The sequence below is a fragment of the Mytilus galloprovincialis genome, chromosome 6 (assembly GCF_965363235.1).
Source record: "Mytilus galloprovincialis chromosome 6, xbMytGall1.hap1.1, whole genome shotgun sequence".
NCBI classification, from domain to species: Eukaryota; Metazoa; Mollusca; class Bivalvia; order Mytilida; family Mytilidae; genus Mytilus; species Mytilus galloprovincialis.
The window spans coordinates 86,502,981-86,521,074 of NC_134843.1; the positions used below are offsets into that span (position 1 = coordinate 86,502,981).

The following is an 18,094-nucleotide window of genomic DNA, read 5'->3' on the forward strand; positions in this document are numbered from 1 at the left end:
TACGTGATCTACCTTTAGTTTGCTATGTTGTGTTTTGTATGCTTGTGAAGAATTTAAGAATATAAAATAGGATGACAGGAATTTGAAGAAAGTTTAGATCTATTGATTGTACAAACATTGCATTGATACCTATGTTATAAAATATACCTAAATAAAAATACGATGTCTGAAATCTGACTCCCTCTGTCACAAAATTTGCGCAATGCTTTACACAATGTTACATAGATTGGTACATGTTTTATCTCAAGAAGAGAGACTATGATGCTTTTTTGCTTTTATTGACACCCTATATCTAACTTAACCACCTATTGTAAGTACATTGAGACGGTGAAACTATCAAAATTTGATATTCCGCGATCAACATATGATTAACAACGGTAAGATTCTAACCAAAACATGTATGAAAAAAACATCCCATATACAAATAAAAAGCGTTTATGCAGCCAAGTAACTTCGATGATAAATATAAAAAAAAATGTGGTATGATTGTTAATGAGATAACTCTCCACAAGTGACCAAATGTCACAGAAACTAACTAATACAGGTGACCATACGGCCATCATTAATGAACAAAACCTATATCGCATGGTCAGCTATAAAAGGCCTCAGTATGACAAATGTAAATTAATTTAAATAGGAAAACTAACGGCTTAATTTATCTACAAAATAATGAATAAAAAGCAAATATGACATAGAAAACAAAAAACGACAACAACTGAATAACATGTATATGACATGTGATATCGACATATCAAATTGTATATAACATCTGGCAGTGTTTATTTAATCTTCCCTAGTTGAAAAGATTCATCTGAAGTCAGCTTATCATCGATATGGTAATTTTAGATTTAGAGCTATATATTTCAAAAAAAGATAACGCTATGAATAACGGATGCCAACTCGGTAAAGATTTACTAATCGATTACTCGTTGGATCTACCAAGCGATACTCGAGTACTCTCTCGGTAAACATTTATAAAATGAAAACACAAAAGTTACACCCATTTGATGTATTGTAGGCCGTTGTCTTATGACCGTTAAAAATAGATGATAGTCCAATGAATGTTATAACGTAATTAATGTCTCTTTACTACATGTAATAATTATGTTAATTGATAGACAAGTAATTAATTAATATCTATAGAAAAATTATTGCTCAAACAGCATGACTGGGGAACTGTAAAATAACAAATTTAGTGTTCAACAAAGGGGTGATGCCATTAATCATTTAATGAGGTTCGATACAGGGTGCAAGGATTTTTTTCTTATTTAAAAATATTTTCTTGACCACTTTTTCTGGGACGTAACGATTTCTCAAATTTGATAGGGAACTAACAGTCCTGCAGATGATAATATATGCTCTGACGGTACATAGGTGGGATAGTGACTAAGATAAGCTTAATGTGTAGGCCTTGGACAAATACTCATGTTCTTTTACCCTACATGTGCCTCTGTTTGGCGGAATTTTAAATGACACGAAAACATTCAAATCGTATTTTAATTTTTATCAAATTTGATTATAATAATATAATATCCCGGGAGACGCTCTCAATAATTTTTTTGGTTTAAACTTAAGAAATCAATGACATTCGAAGAAAGCAACAACATTTAAACAGGAAACCGTTTGGTCGAGTATCATTTTGGTAATCTATACTCGGTATTACCGAGCGATACTCGAGTACTCGAGTACTCGTTGACATCCCTACTATTAAGATTCAAATTGTTCATCCTAATTAAAATGACAATGTAGAACTGTTATTTGACAAACGAACATTTATAAAACATAAGCGATATTGCACCAGCTGTACAACTATGTGTATCACTGTGACTTTGTCGAATTATTCTTCATGATTAATGTGCACCATTACAAACCTTAAGATTGCAAGTATAAAATTAAACTGACACATCTGATAGCATATCACTGTATAAGTGTATTCATGTCGGTTATTATAAAAACTGCTATTTTTAAATAGTCGATGTGAGATTGTAGGTCAAATAACGTAAAAGAATATACAGATCAAGTTCTTTTAATCTAACATTACTAACATTAACGCAAATAGAATTTTAACTCGCTCAACTATCATTGGTTTCAGTGTCAGTATCTGTTTCGGATTAAGTTTCCGCTGATGGTGAAAATGTTTAGTAGGGGCTTTACCTGAATGAAGATGCAAATTACAGTATTTTTTTTAAATTTTGCGCATATTTTATTAATTTAGGCAACAGTAGTAAATCGATTTCAAATCTTGTAAACTGTGTAAACCGATCACCGAACCAACATGAATCAGATGATTAAAAAAAACAACGAAACAACAAGAGATTTTGGGCGTAAACGTGATTAAAGTTTCCTGCTACATGAATAGGAATATGTAGTATGAGAGCCAATGAGACAACTCTCCATCCAAGTCAAAAAGTATAAAAAGTTTACAATTATAGGTCAAGGTCGGCCTTCAAGAAGGAGCATTCCACATATGTATGTTTTAAAAAAATTAAGAAAAGCATATCAAATCTAAAACATCCCCTGATTCCTCATCTTCTGTTTAAATCCTTAAAATCTAAAAATGTTCAAAACGAAATCTTTAGGATAAAACAATTTTTTTTAATTTGGAGCGAATGATGTAAAAATTCACATTATAAAAAACAAATACTGTGAGAGGAATTTTTTATCAAAATAATTGTGTAGCTAATTTTGTTTAATACTAGGCAGTGTCAATATCTAGATAAAAAAAATCAATCAATGCAAAACCAATTTATCTTTTAAATCTATAAGGTTGAAGTGACATATTTTAATCGTTCTGTTTGACAAGTGTTTTTATAGTTTACCCTTGATAACTCAACCTAAAAAAAACTCTATATGTTATTTAAAATAAATTTGTGTTACGAAACACTCTACTTAGATACAAAAAAAACATTTGAAATAATTATCAGTATGAAATGAAAATCATTTATAACTGTGCTAAATTTAAAAATATCCCATTTTTGGCCTTGCAAATTTTAAATCACACAACTATCAAAAGAAAAACTCTGTTTCCAGGTCGTTGTCGATCGGTTGGTGTTATCGTGCAAAATATATCTTCTAACAAGCCAGTACGTTTAACTTGACAACATGTATACGAATAGTAAAATTGAGAATGGAAATGGGGAATGTGTCAAAGAGACAACAACCCGACCATAGAAAAAACAACAGCAGAAGGTCACCAACAGGTCTTCAATGTAACGAGAAATTCCCGCACCCGGAGGCGTCCCTCAACCGGTCCCTAAACAAATATATACTAGTTCAGTGATAATGAACAGTAAATGATTAAATAATACAGTAGTTTGTATTATTTAATCCTTACTTGACTACTGAGTGGTTAGTTTTGAGATGTTGAAGAAAATGTACATAGAGGAAAATATTATATGAATAGTTTTCAAAAAAGAAATGATTCAAACAGTCAAGAAAATTAAGAAAACTAAGTGATAAGAAATCAAACTAGTCTGAGTGGTCCTCAAGTACAACCAATACGATAAAATTAACAAATAGGTATCAAAAACGGTATCTGTTGCATGGGAATTATAAACAGCGAGATGGACTTTAACGTGTTTCACAACAGTAATATGTGCGACAGAGCAAATAACCGTAAAATGAAATCACTATAGGTCAATCAACGAAAAAGTTAAAATTAGTCTAACTCTCTTCTTATTGATGTTCTTAGGACATCAAATCGAATTAAAATCAGTTGTAGCAAAAAAAAAATGGGTTTTCATTATCTTTAACTGAACACCTGCGAATTGCTAGTCAATTTATACTCTTTGTTTATCTATAATAAATATGTATATGTGGAACCATTATTTTTCCAAATGCCATTTAGGAACACAAGTTAGTCGGATGTGCAGGAAACTCTGGCGCTGTGAACCCATTTTTCGAAAGGCATATAACTCCAAATTTAAAGCCAATGAATATGTATGCTGAATTGTTCATTTCATTTACAAATGTATATTCAGATACAAGAACAAACATGCCTACATTAAATAAATTTCAAGCATTTGCATATTTTTAAAGCATAATCGTTCTACGCGTATTTAAATTATGGATCTGATTTATTTATTTACTCCTGGGGAAATATTGAAGACAGAAAAGCATGAAATGCCAAAACGTAAATTGTTCATTTCGTCAAGGCCTCTATCAGCAGCCCACATTTTCATATACAACTCCTGGATGTTTTATTTCGATGAACACTTCCCATATAATTTGTAAATTCATACAAATCAATTACTTACATCTAAATGATAAAGGAGACTCGAGAGTGGTCCTGCGTTGAACTTTAGTGACTTAACATTTCACCTACCTGTGTTTGAAGGAAAAGTTAACTACGGATACTACATGCAACACTGTGGTTTACATATGGAAACAAAGTATACCATCAACTTAATATTATAAATAATCTATGAAAATAAAGTCACGGTCAGACGAACAATGGCACAAAGACAAGTACTCCTAACAATCATTCGAATAATGCCGGAAATACAGGTACATGCACGAATTAAATTGGTTCTAAGGCTAATAGAGCTGGATCAAAATTGTTAAACGATGATGACTGATGTACCCATATTTTGACTATTTTATTTATTGTGTCTGTTTATTTAACGCATCAATGTAAAAATATCGGAAATTGATGAGACTGTCATTAAAGTGAGAGGGTTAGCGCTATAGAACCAGGTTTAATCCACCATTTTCTACATTTGAAAATGCCTGTACCAAGTCAGGAATATGACAGTTCTTGTCCATTCGTTTTTGATGCGTTTTGTTATTTGATTTTGCCATGTGATTATGGACTTTCCCAATTGATCTTCCTCTAAGTTCAGTATTTTTGTGATTTTACTTTTTTCAATAGATCAAACTACAAAATCGTAAAATCGAACGATTAACTATGGAAATGGGGTTAAGGTTATATGAACCCAACCAGAAATATATGTACACCTTACAGCCATTCTGTACACTTATCATAGGTGACCTTTGGCTTAGAGGGTCATGGTCAGAAGAAACATTAAAATTATCCCATACACCAAATAAAAAATAATTACTGATTATAGTATATGAGAAACGGACTTGACCACGAAACTTAAACATTAATCACTCATCCTTTAAATGATTGTGAAATGGTATATCCTAGCCCAATATTTTGGTCGAATTAATGAGTTGATTACGTTTATTGGCGCTCATAGAAAACTCTTTTTGCAAGTATTTGGTCACTCAAAAGATTAAGACTCAGGCTTACCATATGATGGTTATTCAGTTAAAAATGTGTCGAAAACTTAGATTGCTAATATATATCCACAAATTGTTTACTTGGCGATACGTGTACACAAAACGCACTAAAGTTATTAAGCCAACGTTTGATTCAGTTATTTTCGTGGACTGAGGAAATATTTCAATGATTTGCCAAAAAAGACATCTACGCCTATATAAAATGTGTACTCCTGTCCCAAGTCAGGAACCTGTAATTCAGTGGTTGTCGTTTGTTTATGTGTTAAATATTTGTTTTTCGTTCATTTTTTTACATAAATAAGGCCGTTAGTTTTCTCGTTTGAGCTTCGGTATGGGCTTTGCTCATTGTTGAAGGCCGTACGGTGACCTATAATTGTTAATGTCTGTGTCATTTTGGTCTTTTGTGGACAGTTGTCTCATTGGCAATCATACCTTCTTTTTTATATATTCGTTGAACTTTTAAAATCATGGTTTGTATACCCTAAAAATCCACGAACATTTGTATACTACTACAAATAATAAATAAACAGAAGTGAACTTAAAAGCAAAACAGTTCCGTATTTATAAATTTTTATATTATATAAAACTAGAGGCTCTAAATAGCCTGTGTCGCTCACCTTGGTCTATGTGAATATTATACAATGGACACAGATGGATTCATGACAAAATTGTGTTTTGGTGATGTTGATGTGTTTGTAGATGTTACTTTACTAAACATTCTTGCTGCTTACAATTATCTCTATCTATAACAGTACTTTCGGTGGAAAATGTTATTGAAAATCTTCAAATTTTAAGAAAATTGTTAAAAATTGACTATGAAGGGCAATAACTCCTTAGGGGGTCAATTGACTATTTTGGTCATAGTGACTTATTTTTAGTTCTTACTTTGCTGTACATTATTGCTGTTTACAGTTTATCTCTATCTATAATAATATTCAAGATAACAAAAAAATAGCAAAATTTCCTCAAAATTACCAATTCAGGGGCAGCAACCTAAAAACCCATTATCCGATTCATCCAAAAATTCCATCGTGACCTGATCAACAATTTTACTTCCTGTCAGATTTGCTCTGAATGCTTTGGTTTTTGAGTTATAAGCCAAAAACTGCATTTTACCCCCATGTTCTATTTTTTAGCCATGGCTGCCATCTTGGTTTGTTGGCCGAGTTACCGGACACATTTATTTAACTAGATACCCCAATGATTATTATGGCTAAGTTTGGTTAAATTTGACCCAGTAGTTTCAGAGGAGAAGATTTTTCTAAAAGATTACGAAATTTACGAAAAATGGTTAAAAATTGACTATAAAGGGCAATAACTCCTAAAGTGGTCAACTGACCATTTTGGTCATCATGACTTATTTGTAGATCTTACTTTGCTGAACATTATTGCTGTTTACAGTTTATCTATATCTATAATAATATTCAAGATAATAACCAAAAACAGCAAAATTTCCTTAAAATTACCATTTCAGGGACAGCAACCCAACAACGAAATGTCCGATTCACCTGAAAATTTCAGGGCAGATAGATCTTGACCTGATGAACAATACTACCCCCATGTCAGATTTGCTCTAAATGCTTTGGTTTTTGAGTTATAAGCCAAAAACTGCATTTTACCCCTATGTTCTTTTTTTAGCCATGGCGGCCATCTTCGTTGGTTGGCCGGGTCACCGGACACATTTTTTAAACTAGATACCCCAATGATGATTGTGGATAAGTTTGGTTAAATTTGGCCCAGTAGTTTCAGAGGAGAAGATTTTTGTAAAAGTTAACGCAGGACGACGACGACGACGGACGACGACAGACGACGACGGACGACGACGAACGACGACGGACGACGACGGACGTCGGACGCCAAGTGATGAGAAAAGCTCACTTGGCCTTTTGGCCAGGTGAGCTAAAAAGGCAACAGTAGTATATCGCTGTTCAAAATTCATAAATCGATAGAGAAAAAACAAATCCGGGTTACAAACTAAAACTGAGGGAAACGTATCAAATATAAGAGAACTACGACACAACAGAGACACAACACCGAAATGTAACACACACAGAAAAGAACTATAATGTAACAATGGCCATTTTCCTGACTTGGTACTGGGAATTTTATGAAAAAATGGTGCGTTGGACCTGGTTTTGTGGCATGTCAAACCTCCCGCTTTAATGGGAGTGTTAATTATAACATTAAAATAACAACATTACACGACAGGGTTACAACAAATAAACAGATGGGAGAAAATATAGGACAGAGAAACAAACGAATAATAGCCATCAAAAGGTAACAGGTTAAAAGAAATGTATACGCCAGACGCGCGCTACGTCCACACAAACTATGTTCAGATGTATAAAGTTTGAAAGCCATAACAACTACAAAGTTGAAGAACGCCGAGGACCAAAAGTTCCAAAAAGTTGTGCGGCCAGGGTTATCCGCCAGGGACAAAAACATCATTATTATCAAGAATAATACATAGTTTTGCAAACAGAAAATTTTATAAAATGACTATATATTAGATATACATGATTAAACTGAAGTGGTGACTACCTATAAAATAAAAACGTATACATTACAAAATCACAGCCCTGTTAGCCATAGACAGTGCAACGCCCAAAGTGACGTCACATTTAAATATCTAAAACGTGTTCCGAAAATAGCTCGCCAAAAGATTAAGAATGACTTAAAAAGAGACTGGCAAATGCGATTTGAATAAAGTTTTGCATATATATAAAAATTGCATCACAATTGACAAAATAACTACACACATCTTTGCGATACTTTTACTCAGCCGGACAGCAAATCCCATAATGGCGTCGATATTATTATTCTAGTTACGCGAAACGGCAATGACGCAACAAAACGTCAGCGTAAATACATTTTGTTTTTCTCTGAAAATTAACTACATATATCATTATATACGGAAGGTTTAAAACTTCCACTACGTGCATATTTAAAGAGATAAAACCCGAGACTTTCCTGAAATTTAGTGGTTGAAGTTGAAAAAAGATCCGCGGAAGTGACACTTAAAAATGAATAAATGTAAATTATAATGCCAATTGTAATGGTAACGGGATTTCCTTTATGTGGTTCATACCTCTTGATATTATGTACAGAACATGCAAATGATATAAAAACTCGCCAGGGAAAACGACATTGTATCAATTCAACAGGTCAAAAATTGGCGACCGACAAAGGGAGATAACTCCAATGAAAACTCGTTGGCTGATCAAAAACTTAAGAAAATAAGCATTGCACTCAATTTTAGTAAGTGAAAGAGTGATTCTGGGGTATAATATCCAATAATTTATCAGTTTGCGATAGAAAAATGTGTAAATAGGAAAAATATCTTGCAATTTATAATGTTTAATCATTGGAATGATGGCACATGTCAGGTATCAGGACCCTAACAGTGAGAGAAAGTATTATACAGAATGTATGTCTGCTTTGATAAATCTCTATTTAATTGAAATATTCCAAAAATATCTTATTATCACCTAGAATTAGAAATCAGTGAAATTGCAGATATTATTACATTCAGTTTTTAGAAAAGACAACATTGCGTTTGGACTAAACTACTACACACAATTAGCTTCAGAAAAAATATAAAAAAAAAGTATCCTATGTGGTTAAAAATATTTATATAAAGTTGGGAATTTCGAACCAGTTAATTATTAGAAAAAATATTTACCCCAAGCTTTGGTAAATAAAATCCATCATGAATGGGGGAGAATGTTTTAGCATATATTCCCTGATTGCATGTTTACCTCTATTTTGACATACTTTGATGGAAATAATTGTTTCAAGGCATACATCTGCTTAGAAGAATCAATTATTATTCTTGAATACACATAAATACTTCATTTTGATTCAGCATTCACTGATGCAGAAACCTTCTTTTCTTAGTAGATCTACATGAAAAATATTTTATGAAGATTATGGGTATAAAATGTAAATTTTGGTTTCATATATACTATTCGAGATTAATAATTTGAGAGTATTTCTGGTAAGACCCAATGTCAGTTATATATATGTACTTAATTTTTATTTCCATTCTGAATTAATTTAGATTAATGACGAACACTGAAATGTAACAAATTTTTTGCAAATGATATTATGCCCTTGAGAGTATTGATTAAAATCATTTCCTGAACGAATTAATTTCATAATTGCATTTTATCTTTGAAAAAGTTTGTTTTTTGCAGTGGTTTCTGATTCAAACTATATGTTGAGATTTGGCCTCACAGCGGCTACAAACATGTCATGTGTTTTGTTGTATGTTGTCTTATTTTAAAATCCTTCAGAACCTAATGAGCTATATTGTATTAAGTTTGGCATAGATCATGGATACTCATACAGTCCCCTTGAGTTGAATGTCTGTACTTTAGTAACAAGATAAATTAAATTTTATATTTTTCGAAAATAAATAAAAACTTCAAACTCTTATTTATATTACATGAAACCATCAGTCCTTCATTTGATGAAAGCTTAATAATAATACGATAAAAGAAATGAGATTCCTTGATTTTCTGAGTATAGATTTTTTTTTAATGCACTTTTACTCTCTAACAGAAATGTCTAGTTATTTTATAGAACATGTGTACATAGATGTGTTTATGCAATAACAGTTATTGTCAATGCCAAGAGTATCAGGATATATATATACTGGGTGTGACAGCTACTAAGTATTTGTCAACTTAAAACCCAATTCCCAATCATGTATATCAAATAACTAAATATTGCAAAACATGCTACACACATGATATAATGAAAATACTGTAAAAAACTGAAAATAGCCTTTTCTCTAATTGTTAGTTATTTAAGGGGATACATGTTGTTTATAGGATGGTAATTGAAAGTAATGCAATCACTCAATTTGAAAACAAATCCATTAAAGCCATGGGGTATGAAAAATAACTATATAATGAGTATGAAAAGGTTTTTTTAAGTCTAATTTGTACCATCAGATTCTGAAATTACATCTGAATGATCTTGATATACAAGCTTCAAAATAAGGATCTTACTCTGTTCTAACTGTTTTCCTCTTTCTTTTAACTATGCTATATTAGATCTATGAATGTTGTCAGGGTTGTCATTGGGAGATTTATGTACATTTTCGTATATGCATAATTTGCTAAACTCATAATATCTGATTGTGTAGTATCACTTTTGTTCATTTTCAGTAATTTTATGCACTTGAAAGACATCATTTGAGGCATGAATTAGAGAAAAAAAATCACAAAAACAACAGATTTCGTTCATTTCAATGACATTGCGACTATCTTTTTCTTAGTGGCAAGTTTGACTTATTTCTGAGCTGTTTTGGTCAAGAGCAAAGAAGTTTCAAAACAAAATAATAGAGGAATCCCTGTGTGGCCTTACCAAATTGTGATGTGTACTAAAATTGTGCTCGTATGTAAACAACGAATGGTAACGTCATGAGACTGTTCCAGTTCTATTCTCCAAGATCCAGTTTATCAAAATTTAACATTCATATTTATTTTCCTAGGTAAACCGGAGATAATTTAATTCGTCAATGCTCTTCAACTTAGTACTTTATTTGGCCTTTTTAACTTTTTGGGGTTCTTTTGTAGACGAAACGCGAGTCTGGCGTTAATACAAAATTTAATCCTGGTATTAATGATGGGTTTATTCACAACCACTGGGTCGATGCCAATGCTGTTGGAGTTTTAATTACCCGAGGGTATCACCTGCCCAGTAGTCAGCACTTTTGTGCTGACATGAATTATCCTTGATATGGTCATATTTATAAACTAACGTTTTAAAAAACTTTTGAATATTTGAAATACTAAGGATTTTCTATCTCAGGAATAGATAACCTTAGCTGTATTTTGCGAAATTTTAGGAATTTTGGTCCTATATGCTCTTTAACTTCGTACTTTATTTGGCCTTTTTAATTTTTTGGATTCGAGCGTCACTGATGAGTCTTTTAAAGGCGAAATGCTCGTCTGGAGTAAATGCAAAATTTAATCCGGGTATCTATGATGAGTTTATTCGTCCCGAGCTGAAAATTTGCCAATGACAGTTGGAGTTGAATAGTTGCGTTATCAGCGTCTACAAATCAATGACTTGAATTTATTTTTTTAATGTTTTTAATAACTTTTAAAGCTTATAATATCAATTATACCGCTCATGATACGTTTGGTTTTTCAAATTTAACGAAATTCATGATTTCCTACCGGGTCGTCTTCTGCGGGGATTTTTTTCCGCAAAGCAACACCTATTAACGGCTTAATAAATAATTACCTCCACTTGATTCTCGAATAAAAAATCCGGGGTTTTAACGGACTATTCAGGGATTTGCTTTCCGGCTAACAAACCTTTGATTTTCTGCATCCATCAGGTTATCATTAGGCTGTCAGTGTGGAATAGTGAACATATAAAGAGTACATACTACATACGAATGATAGATCCATGGTCCTAAACAACAAGTGCTGGAAAATCTTCCTAAACATTGTGAATATAATTGCTGGTTTGTGTTATATTTGTGGAAAAATGAGCCTGCGAATGAAAAAATATTTCTGTCATTTCAACAGTATGATTAAAAGGTCAAATCGGAAAATTACATTTGGTATTTGTTACAAGGCATTTTAACGCGCATTATATAACACTTCAATTACTCTTATCGCTTTGCACGTTAAAAGGAAAAAACATGTCAGTATTTAGATTCAACTCGTAATTTGGCAATTTAAAAAAAGTAATTTCTGTTATTTGTGATCCAAAATTAAAATTCAATATCACAGATTGCTTTGATTTATGAAGACATGTTAAATTCTTTTCTTGAATTTTTAAATAGTGGTAATCACGGATCCAATTCTATATGATGTTTAAACTGTTACATCACACAATTCGTTGTAACCCAAAAAATTCGTGATAACGTACTTTTAAAAAGAGTTATCCTTCGGTCTATCATCATTCTTACAATTTCCAATAACAGTCTTATAATCCTGACATTTTTTCAAATGAGCATCCCATATGGGCCATATTGAGTTGTGTTAACTGACAGGTTGTTCGTAATTCGAAAGGAACCATCTACAGTCTTAACTTATAGTCTTGCTCCTCTATTGTTGTTTTCTTTACAATTATATGGTCAAATTAATAAAGATAGTTTGGCCTAGAATACATTTGATAAGAGACCGTATGCAGAAACGTTTTCTCGACCTTTAGAACATTTTCTGACACAAATATATATTTTCTAAATCAGTTCTATTCTTCAGCAATGTTTGACATTAGTAACAGCCTTATTACAGTTTCAAGAGTCAATAGGCAGCTCAGAAAGACAACATTGAACTGACAATCAGACCTGGGGAGACAAGTTTTTGTTTCAAAAGCAAAAAGCAAATATAGATCAATTTAACACTTAATAGATAAATCGATTCTTTATTCATGTTACTCAACGACTATGTGTCCTTTTCACGAACTAGTTCTCAGGAGCAAAAACTTTGCATCAACCCACTAAAAAATGTTTTCAGCGACATACTTTTAGTATGAACAAAATGCTGCGTTTCTTGTTATTTCCTAAAAGTACTGGTAATTGTATGATATCTATTCGCAAATTGTATTTGCTTCTTTAGGTGTCCAGAAGTCCATTAGAGTGTTTGATAACCACCAACGTCTGTGCATGCGTAGGTTAAATGCGAATAGATATTTACAAATATATAAAAAAAAATTATTAAACATCACAATGTTGTTAAAACTATTAACATAACTACTTGACGATACTTTTATATTTTGTAGAGAACAATTAGTTCAATTCTATGATAGAAGGTGAGAAAAATTTATATTAGTATCTGTCTTAGATGCAAGAAATGTCTGTATGTATAAGGATGGTTTGTAGAGTTCAAGTGACTGTTTGTAATATTGATACTTGTAATATAGGAACTGTGTGTCAAGTTTATTGCAGTTTTCGGTATTATTAGGGTTCCAAAACGAACAAGTGTTTTAATGGACAAGTGATAGGTATGCGACTTAATGTTTATGATTGATTTTTTTTCTTTAAAGTAAACCAAGGATTAATTTTGCATTAGTGGTGATGTTTTATGTGTTGAGTCCATTTTAAGTCGGATTGCAGAGTAATGCCAAGACATTTGCTAAGAAAACTGTTTCTAATGTATGGTTGTGGAAATTGTAATGATGATTCATTGGAGTTTTCTTGTTAGATGCAACAATTGTACATTTTTCAGGATGAAAGGCCACCTGCCTGTATTTTAACTACTTCACAGTAGCATGGCGGTCTTCTTAGATGCTATCATTTTTAGATTTGATAGTTTTGTATATGAATGCTGTCAAAGGGTTGCCTACTTCTTTTTTAATGACATGTTCCATAAGTTTACAGCTAATACAAATGAGAGATTGGTCTGTTATTTACTGCATTATATGTTTCACCTTTTTGCAAGGTGGTTTGACAGTTGCATGTTTCCAATGAGATGGTATCGGCCAGTTGAGAGTGATTTCTGAAAATAAAATTGTATGTTTTGAGATTTTTTAAGTATTCTGCTTCTGATGTTGTCTTGGTCACTGGATTTGTGTAGATTAACATTTTGTTAACATTTCTCTGAGCGAAATTTAGTATTGGTGAGTGATTTTATACATGAATGGGGCTCACCTCTTTTTTCGGTTTATTATTTTTGGATTCAATGGGGGGGAAACTGATTGCCAATGTTCATTTAATATATTAGACTTTGTTTGGTATCGTTAATATATTGAACGTCTTTTGTCAGGGAAAAACTCGACCTCTTTCAGTTTGCATCAATTGTTTTCTAGACGATTCTTTGGTTTATATTGATTGCAAAAACTTTGGTAAGGACCGTTTGTTGTAAGGTCAAGTATATAAATATATTGTCATAATGGGTGTCTTAATTTCGATACAGAAACTGCTCGTCCCAATTCCAGGTCGGCTCTTTAGATGTTTTAAGTATATTGTCTGCACTTTGACATCTGGCAGGTAAAAGTAATTTTAAAGTAATCTTTTAAACCTTTAAATTGACTTATTAAAAAGGGATATAGTTACGATACTGTTGTCAGGTAATTAAAGATTGCATATGTTGGCGTTAATATTGATTCTCTTATAGGGTCTTTGCATCGGAACCAAACACATTTATTTAAAAACCAGTTGTTGGTATGGCACGGGCTATGTTCTTCTCATATATGTTATGACGGTATGATACTAAACCCTTAACGGGAATGATTGTGCCTGATATTCATATGATGAAGACATAATCTTTCAATCAGTTTAATTGAAGTCTGGAGCTGGCATGTTAGTTAACTGTTATTAATATGTTGTTATTTATGTATTATTGTCCTTTTGTTTATCTTCTTGGGTTACAACTTCTGACATCAGACTCGGACTTCTCTTGAACTGAATTTCAATGTGCGTATTGTTATGCGTTTACTTTCTTCATTGGCTAGAGGTATAGGGGAGGGTTGAGATTTCATAAACATGTTTAACCCCGCCGCATTTTTGCGCCTGTTCACAGTCAGGAGCCTTTGGTCTTTGTTAGTCTTGTATTATTTTTAATTTTAGTTTCGTGAGTACATTTTGGAGTTTAGTATGGCGTTCAGTATCACCTGAAGGACGCATCCGGTTGCGGGAATTCCTCGCTGCATTGAAGACCAGTTGGTGACTTCCTGCTGTTGTCTGTTCTATGGTCGGTTTGTTGTCTCTTTGAAACATTCCCCATTTCCATTCTCAATTTTACTTTGAGGATTTTTCCGTCATTGAAATTTCAATGTCAAGTTTGTTTACATTGGGTTTTTTTAATTTTTCAATATACATGGTTGTATAATCATTAATAAGGAAAATAAATGTGTATAGTTTCTGCTTAACCTTGATACTATTCTTATCCTTAACTAAATTATTCAGCATATAGAAATTAAAAACGGTAGCTCATCCATTAAAATGGCCACGAATAAACTACCATTACGTTCCCTGTTATCCTTAGTGGGTTATTATATTTTAGTTCCTTTCTGTTTAACACAGAATAAAAATAAATCTGAGTACTTACGATATGACGAATGATACTTTTATTACTTACACTCTTTTGCAAACCAGTAAAGAGAATAACGTTTACCTGTAATCTTATATCACCTATATACCTATATAGTATACATAACATGTCTTCTTCTTATAAATACTTATAAATAGACGTATTACCTCTACTCAATGACTAAATATAACTAAAACACAAATATAAATTTGCCGACAGCCCATCGAACGTGATAGACGCCGTATTAAATTTGTATCTCAAGTAATTTCCAGCAGTACACATTTTAACAATTATTAAAACATATATATATGTACAATATTTCAAATATCAATGTATCCACAGTGTATTCGCTTAAATTTCTGAATGTTTACCCTTCATAGATAGTCAAGGCCGTCCAGGAAAAACCAACAATCGTTCACATGAATATGAATGGAAACCTGTATCCGTGCCAATGCTCGAGCCTATCTCCGGATAAAAGTGGCGGACAACATCTTTAATTAGCGAATACATATACGAATAGAAAATCAGCAGAAAAACAACTTTAATTGCAATCGGCAATTAAAAATAAAGGAGCTTACTATGTTGAACGACGGCTAGAAAGTGAAGCGCTTGAAAAACACCAATATATCGGAAGACAAAATTCGACTGGTCAATTTTGTCATGCCTTATGATTATTTATGAAAACGACAATACAACATTTTCCCGCTTTACTATACGAACCGCGGGAAAATACAATTATCTATATTACAAAAATAGTTCGACACCTCTCTGGGACAATGGTTCAATAACTTTTCCTGCATTCTCTAATGTAGTATTTACCTTAACCGAGTTGTATTAACAGGATGCTAAATGTTGAAATTTTCACTTTCACCCTTAAGATTCGCCTTACTAAAAATAAAATTGCTGATCTTGGCTCAACCCAGGATATGTTACAAAAGTTCAACAAGACTAAAAATAAAATAAAACATTGAGCAAAGTTTTGAAATTCTGCAGCATTTACAGCATTTACCTTAAAATGATTATATTAACAAACAAAACATTTATTGGTATGCTAATTTTCATTCTTTTCTCAGTAGATATTAAAATGTTTTCCAGACTTGATCAGCTATTGTTATGGAAGGGTTAATATCAAGTTACTTTAGCTAATACATTTTCAGAAAAGCTTTAAAAAATATTAGAAAGGCTTTAAAAAAAATCAGATATATTTCGAGCACTAATCAGAAAAATTCAATGTCCTCTCAGACAATATTCAGCTATCGTTCAAGAAGACTTCTGATCATGTTCAGCTTTGACTCAAACAATTTCAGAAAGGGTTCAGATTATTTCCCGTACTTTAAGTTCAGTTCTTTGTGTGTTTTAACATTGTCATTTGTTTTATGATGTAATATGATGCGGCAAATACTTTCTAATTGATTTTTTGTTTGATATGTTGTTTTATTACACAATTGTCTGACGTTATTGTGAGTAAAACGCTTAAAAATAGGTTGCCCATGCCACAAAGTTCATTTGCTTGTTCCAATCCCCACATATGGCTGTTGTGGTTTGCTATCAGCAATGATTATTTTTCATTTATTGTTGTAGTGTAAATCAGAATGAAGCTTTTTTTATTTGAATTGATTTACAGTTTGTCGCAGCGGGGTTTCTATAGTGGTGATTCTTGTCTCTTGGTCTACGAATAGTTATACCAAAAACATCCAGTATTTATAATGTTATATTTAAAAAAAAATGCTTCAAATCAACATGTTTACCTTTACCAAACATAATTAAAATTTAAAATTAGGTTATTGTTGATGTTAAAATTTGAGAATATACAGACATAAAGAATTGTTATACTTACAAAGCAAGTATGTCAATTTCTCTTCTTTTCAGTAATCCAAGTGGAGTTTTTATTGCTTTTCAAAGTTGGATTTAGATAATGTTGCAATAAATTCCATAACGCTACTCTTGCAGATGCAAACACTTTCTCCTGCAAGAGAATACAGTCCACAAAGAATCAAATCATATAAGTTTTATAATGTATGAATATGAATATTTGAAACTTGTACCATAAAGTCAAGTAGTTATCACACAAAATAGGGATAAACAAATGATGCCTCTGCAGATGCAAATTGTATTCTAAAAGAAACAAAGTTGAGCATGGGGGCATATAAGTCTATAGTTCACTGTTTTTGGAAGCGCTATGCACCTCTAAAAACAGAAGGCATACTCCAAAATGCACCTCTTGTGTAAGTATATATTCCAAATTGTGTCACAATTTAATCATCTCCCAAAAGAGCGAATATTAATAAAAAGCAAAACCCTAACCACATGCACACCTTCAAAATATGTACAAATATCCAGCAAAGTGTAAACTTTTTAGCATTCAAACTGTAGGAGGAGTTGTCTGTTAACTATATACCCATTACGGGACAGATGGGCGAAAGTGATTATCATTGCACGTGCATAATGATTTACATTATGATGTGGTCGCGAAGTTTTGCTCGCTACAGGCATCAGACTACTATATCACATTTTATACTAGTTTCAGCAGATATAAAATAAACGTTATGATAATGATTGGCTGTTTTACATCAAGTGGAAATCTAAATGTATATTAAGGGTGGCGAGAACATGATAATGTTTTTTTTTTAATTTATCATATTTTATTGAAATCTGTACATTTGTTAGTTTAAAACACCAAGTAAAGGTACCTTATCCCGGCCTCGTTAACATTAGTAAATAACATATTTATACAGTTGTTCGTATTTGTTAGTATTATACATTCAATTTTCAATATTTGAAGAAGAAAAAAATTATACCATGTCAGTAATTTTAAAAAGAAAGAAGTTTACCATTAAGATGTTCAAACATAA

The 18,094-nt window shown here is 32.2% G+C and overlaps 1 protein-coding gene across 1 annotated transcript in view; it reads right to left on the bottom strand.

Annotated features, from left to right (window-relative positions):
• The window catches only part of LOC143080570 (uncharacterized), a 34,683-nt gene extending 17,500 nt beyond the window's left edge, over positions 1-17,183 (bottom strand). Inside the window, exons 1-2 of the mRNA XM_076256475.1 lie at positions 17,080-17,183; positions 11,577-11,757 (exon numbers count right to left, since the gene is read on the bottom strand). Coding sequence (XP_076112590.1) covers positions 11,577-11,592 — 16 coding nt within the window. The 5' untranslated portion in view covers positions 11,593-11,757; positions 17,080-17,183. The remainder of the gene's footprint in view (positions 1-11,576; positions 11,758-17,079) is intronic.
• Between the last annotated feature and the right edge of the window lie 911 nt (positions 17,184-18,094).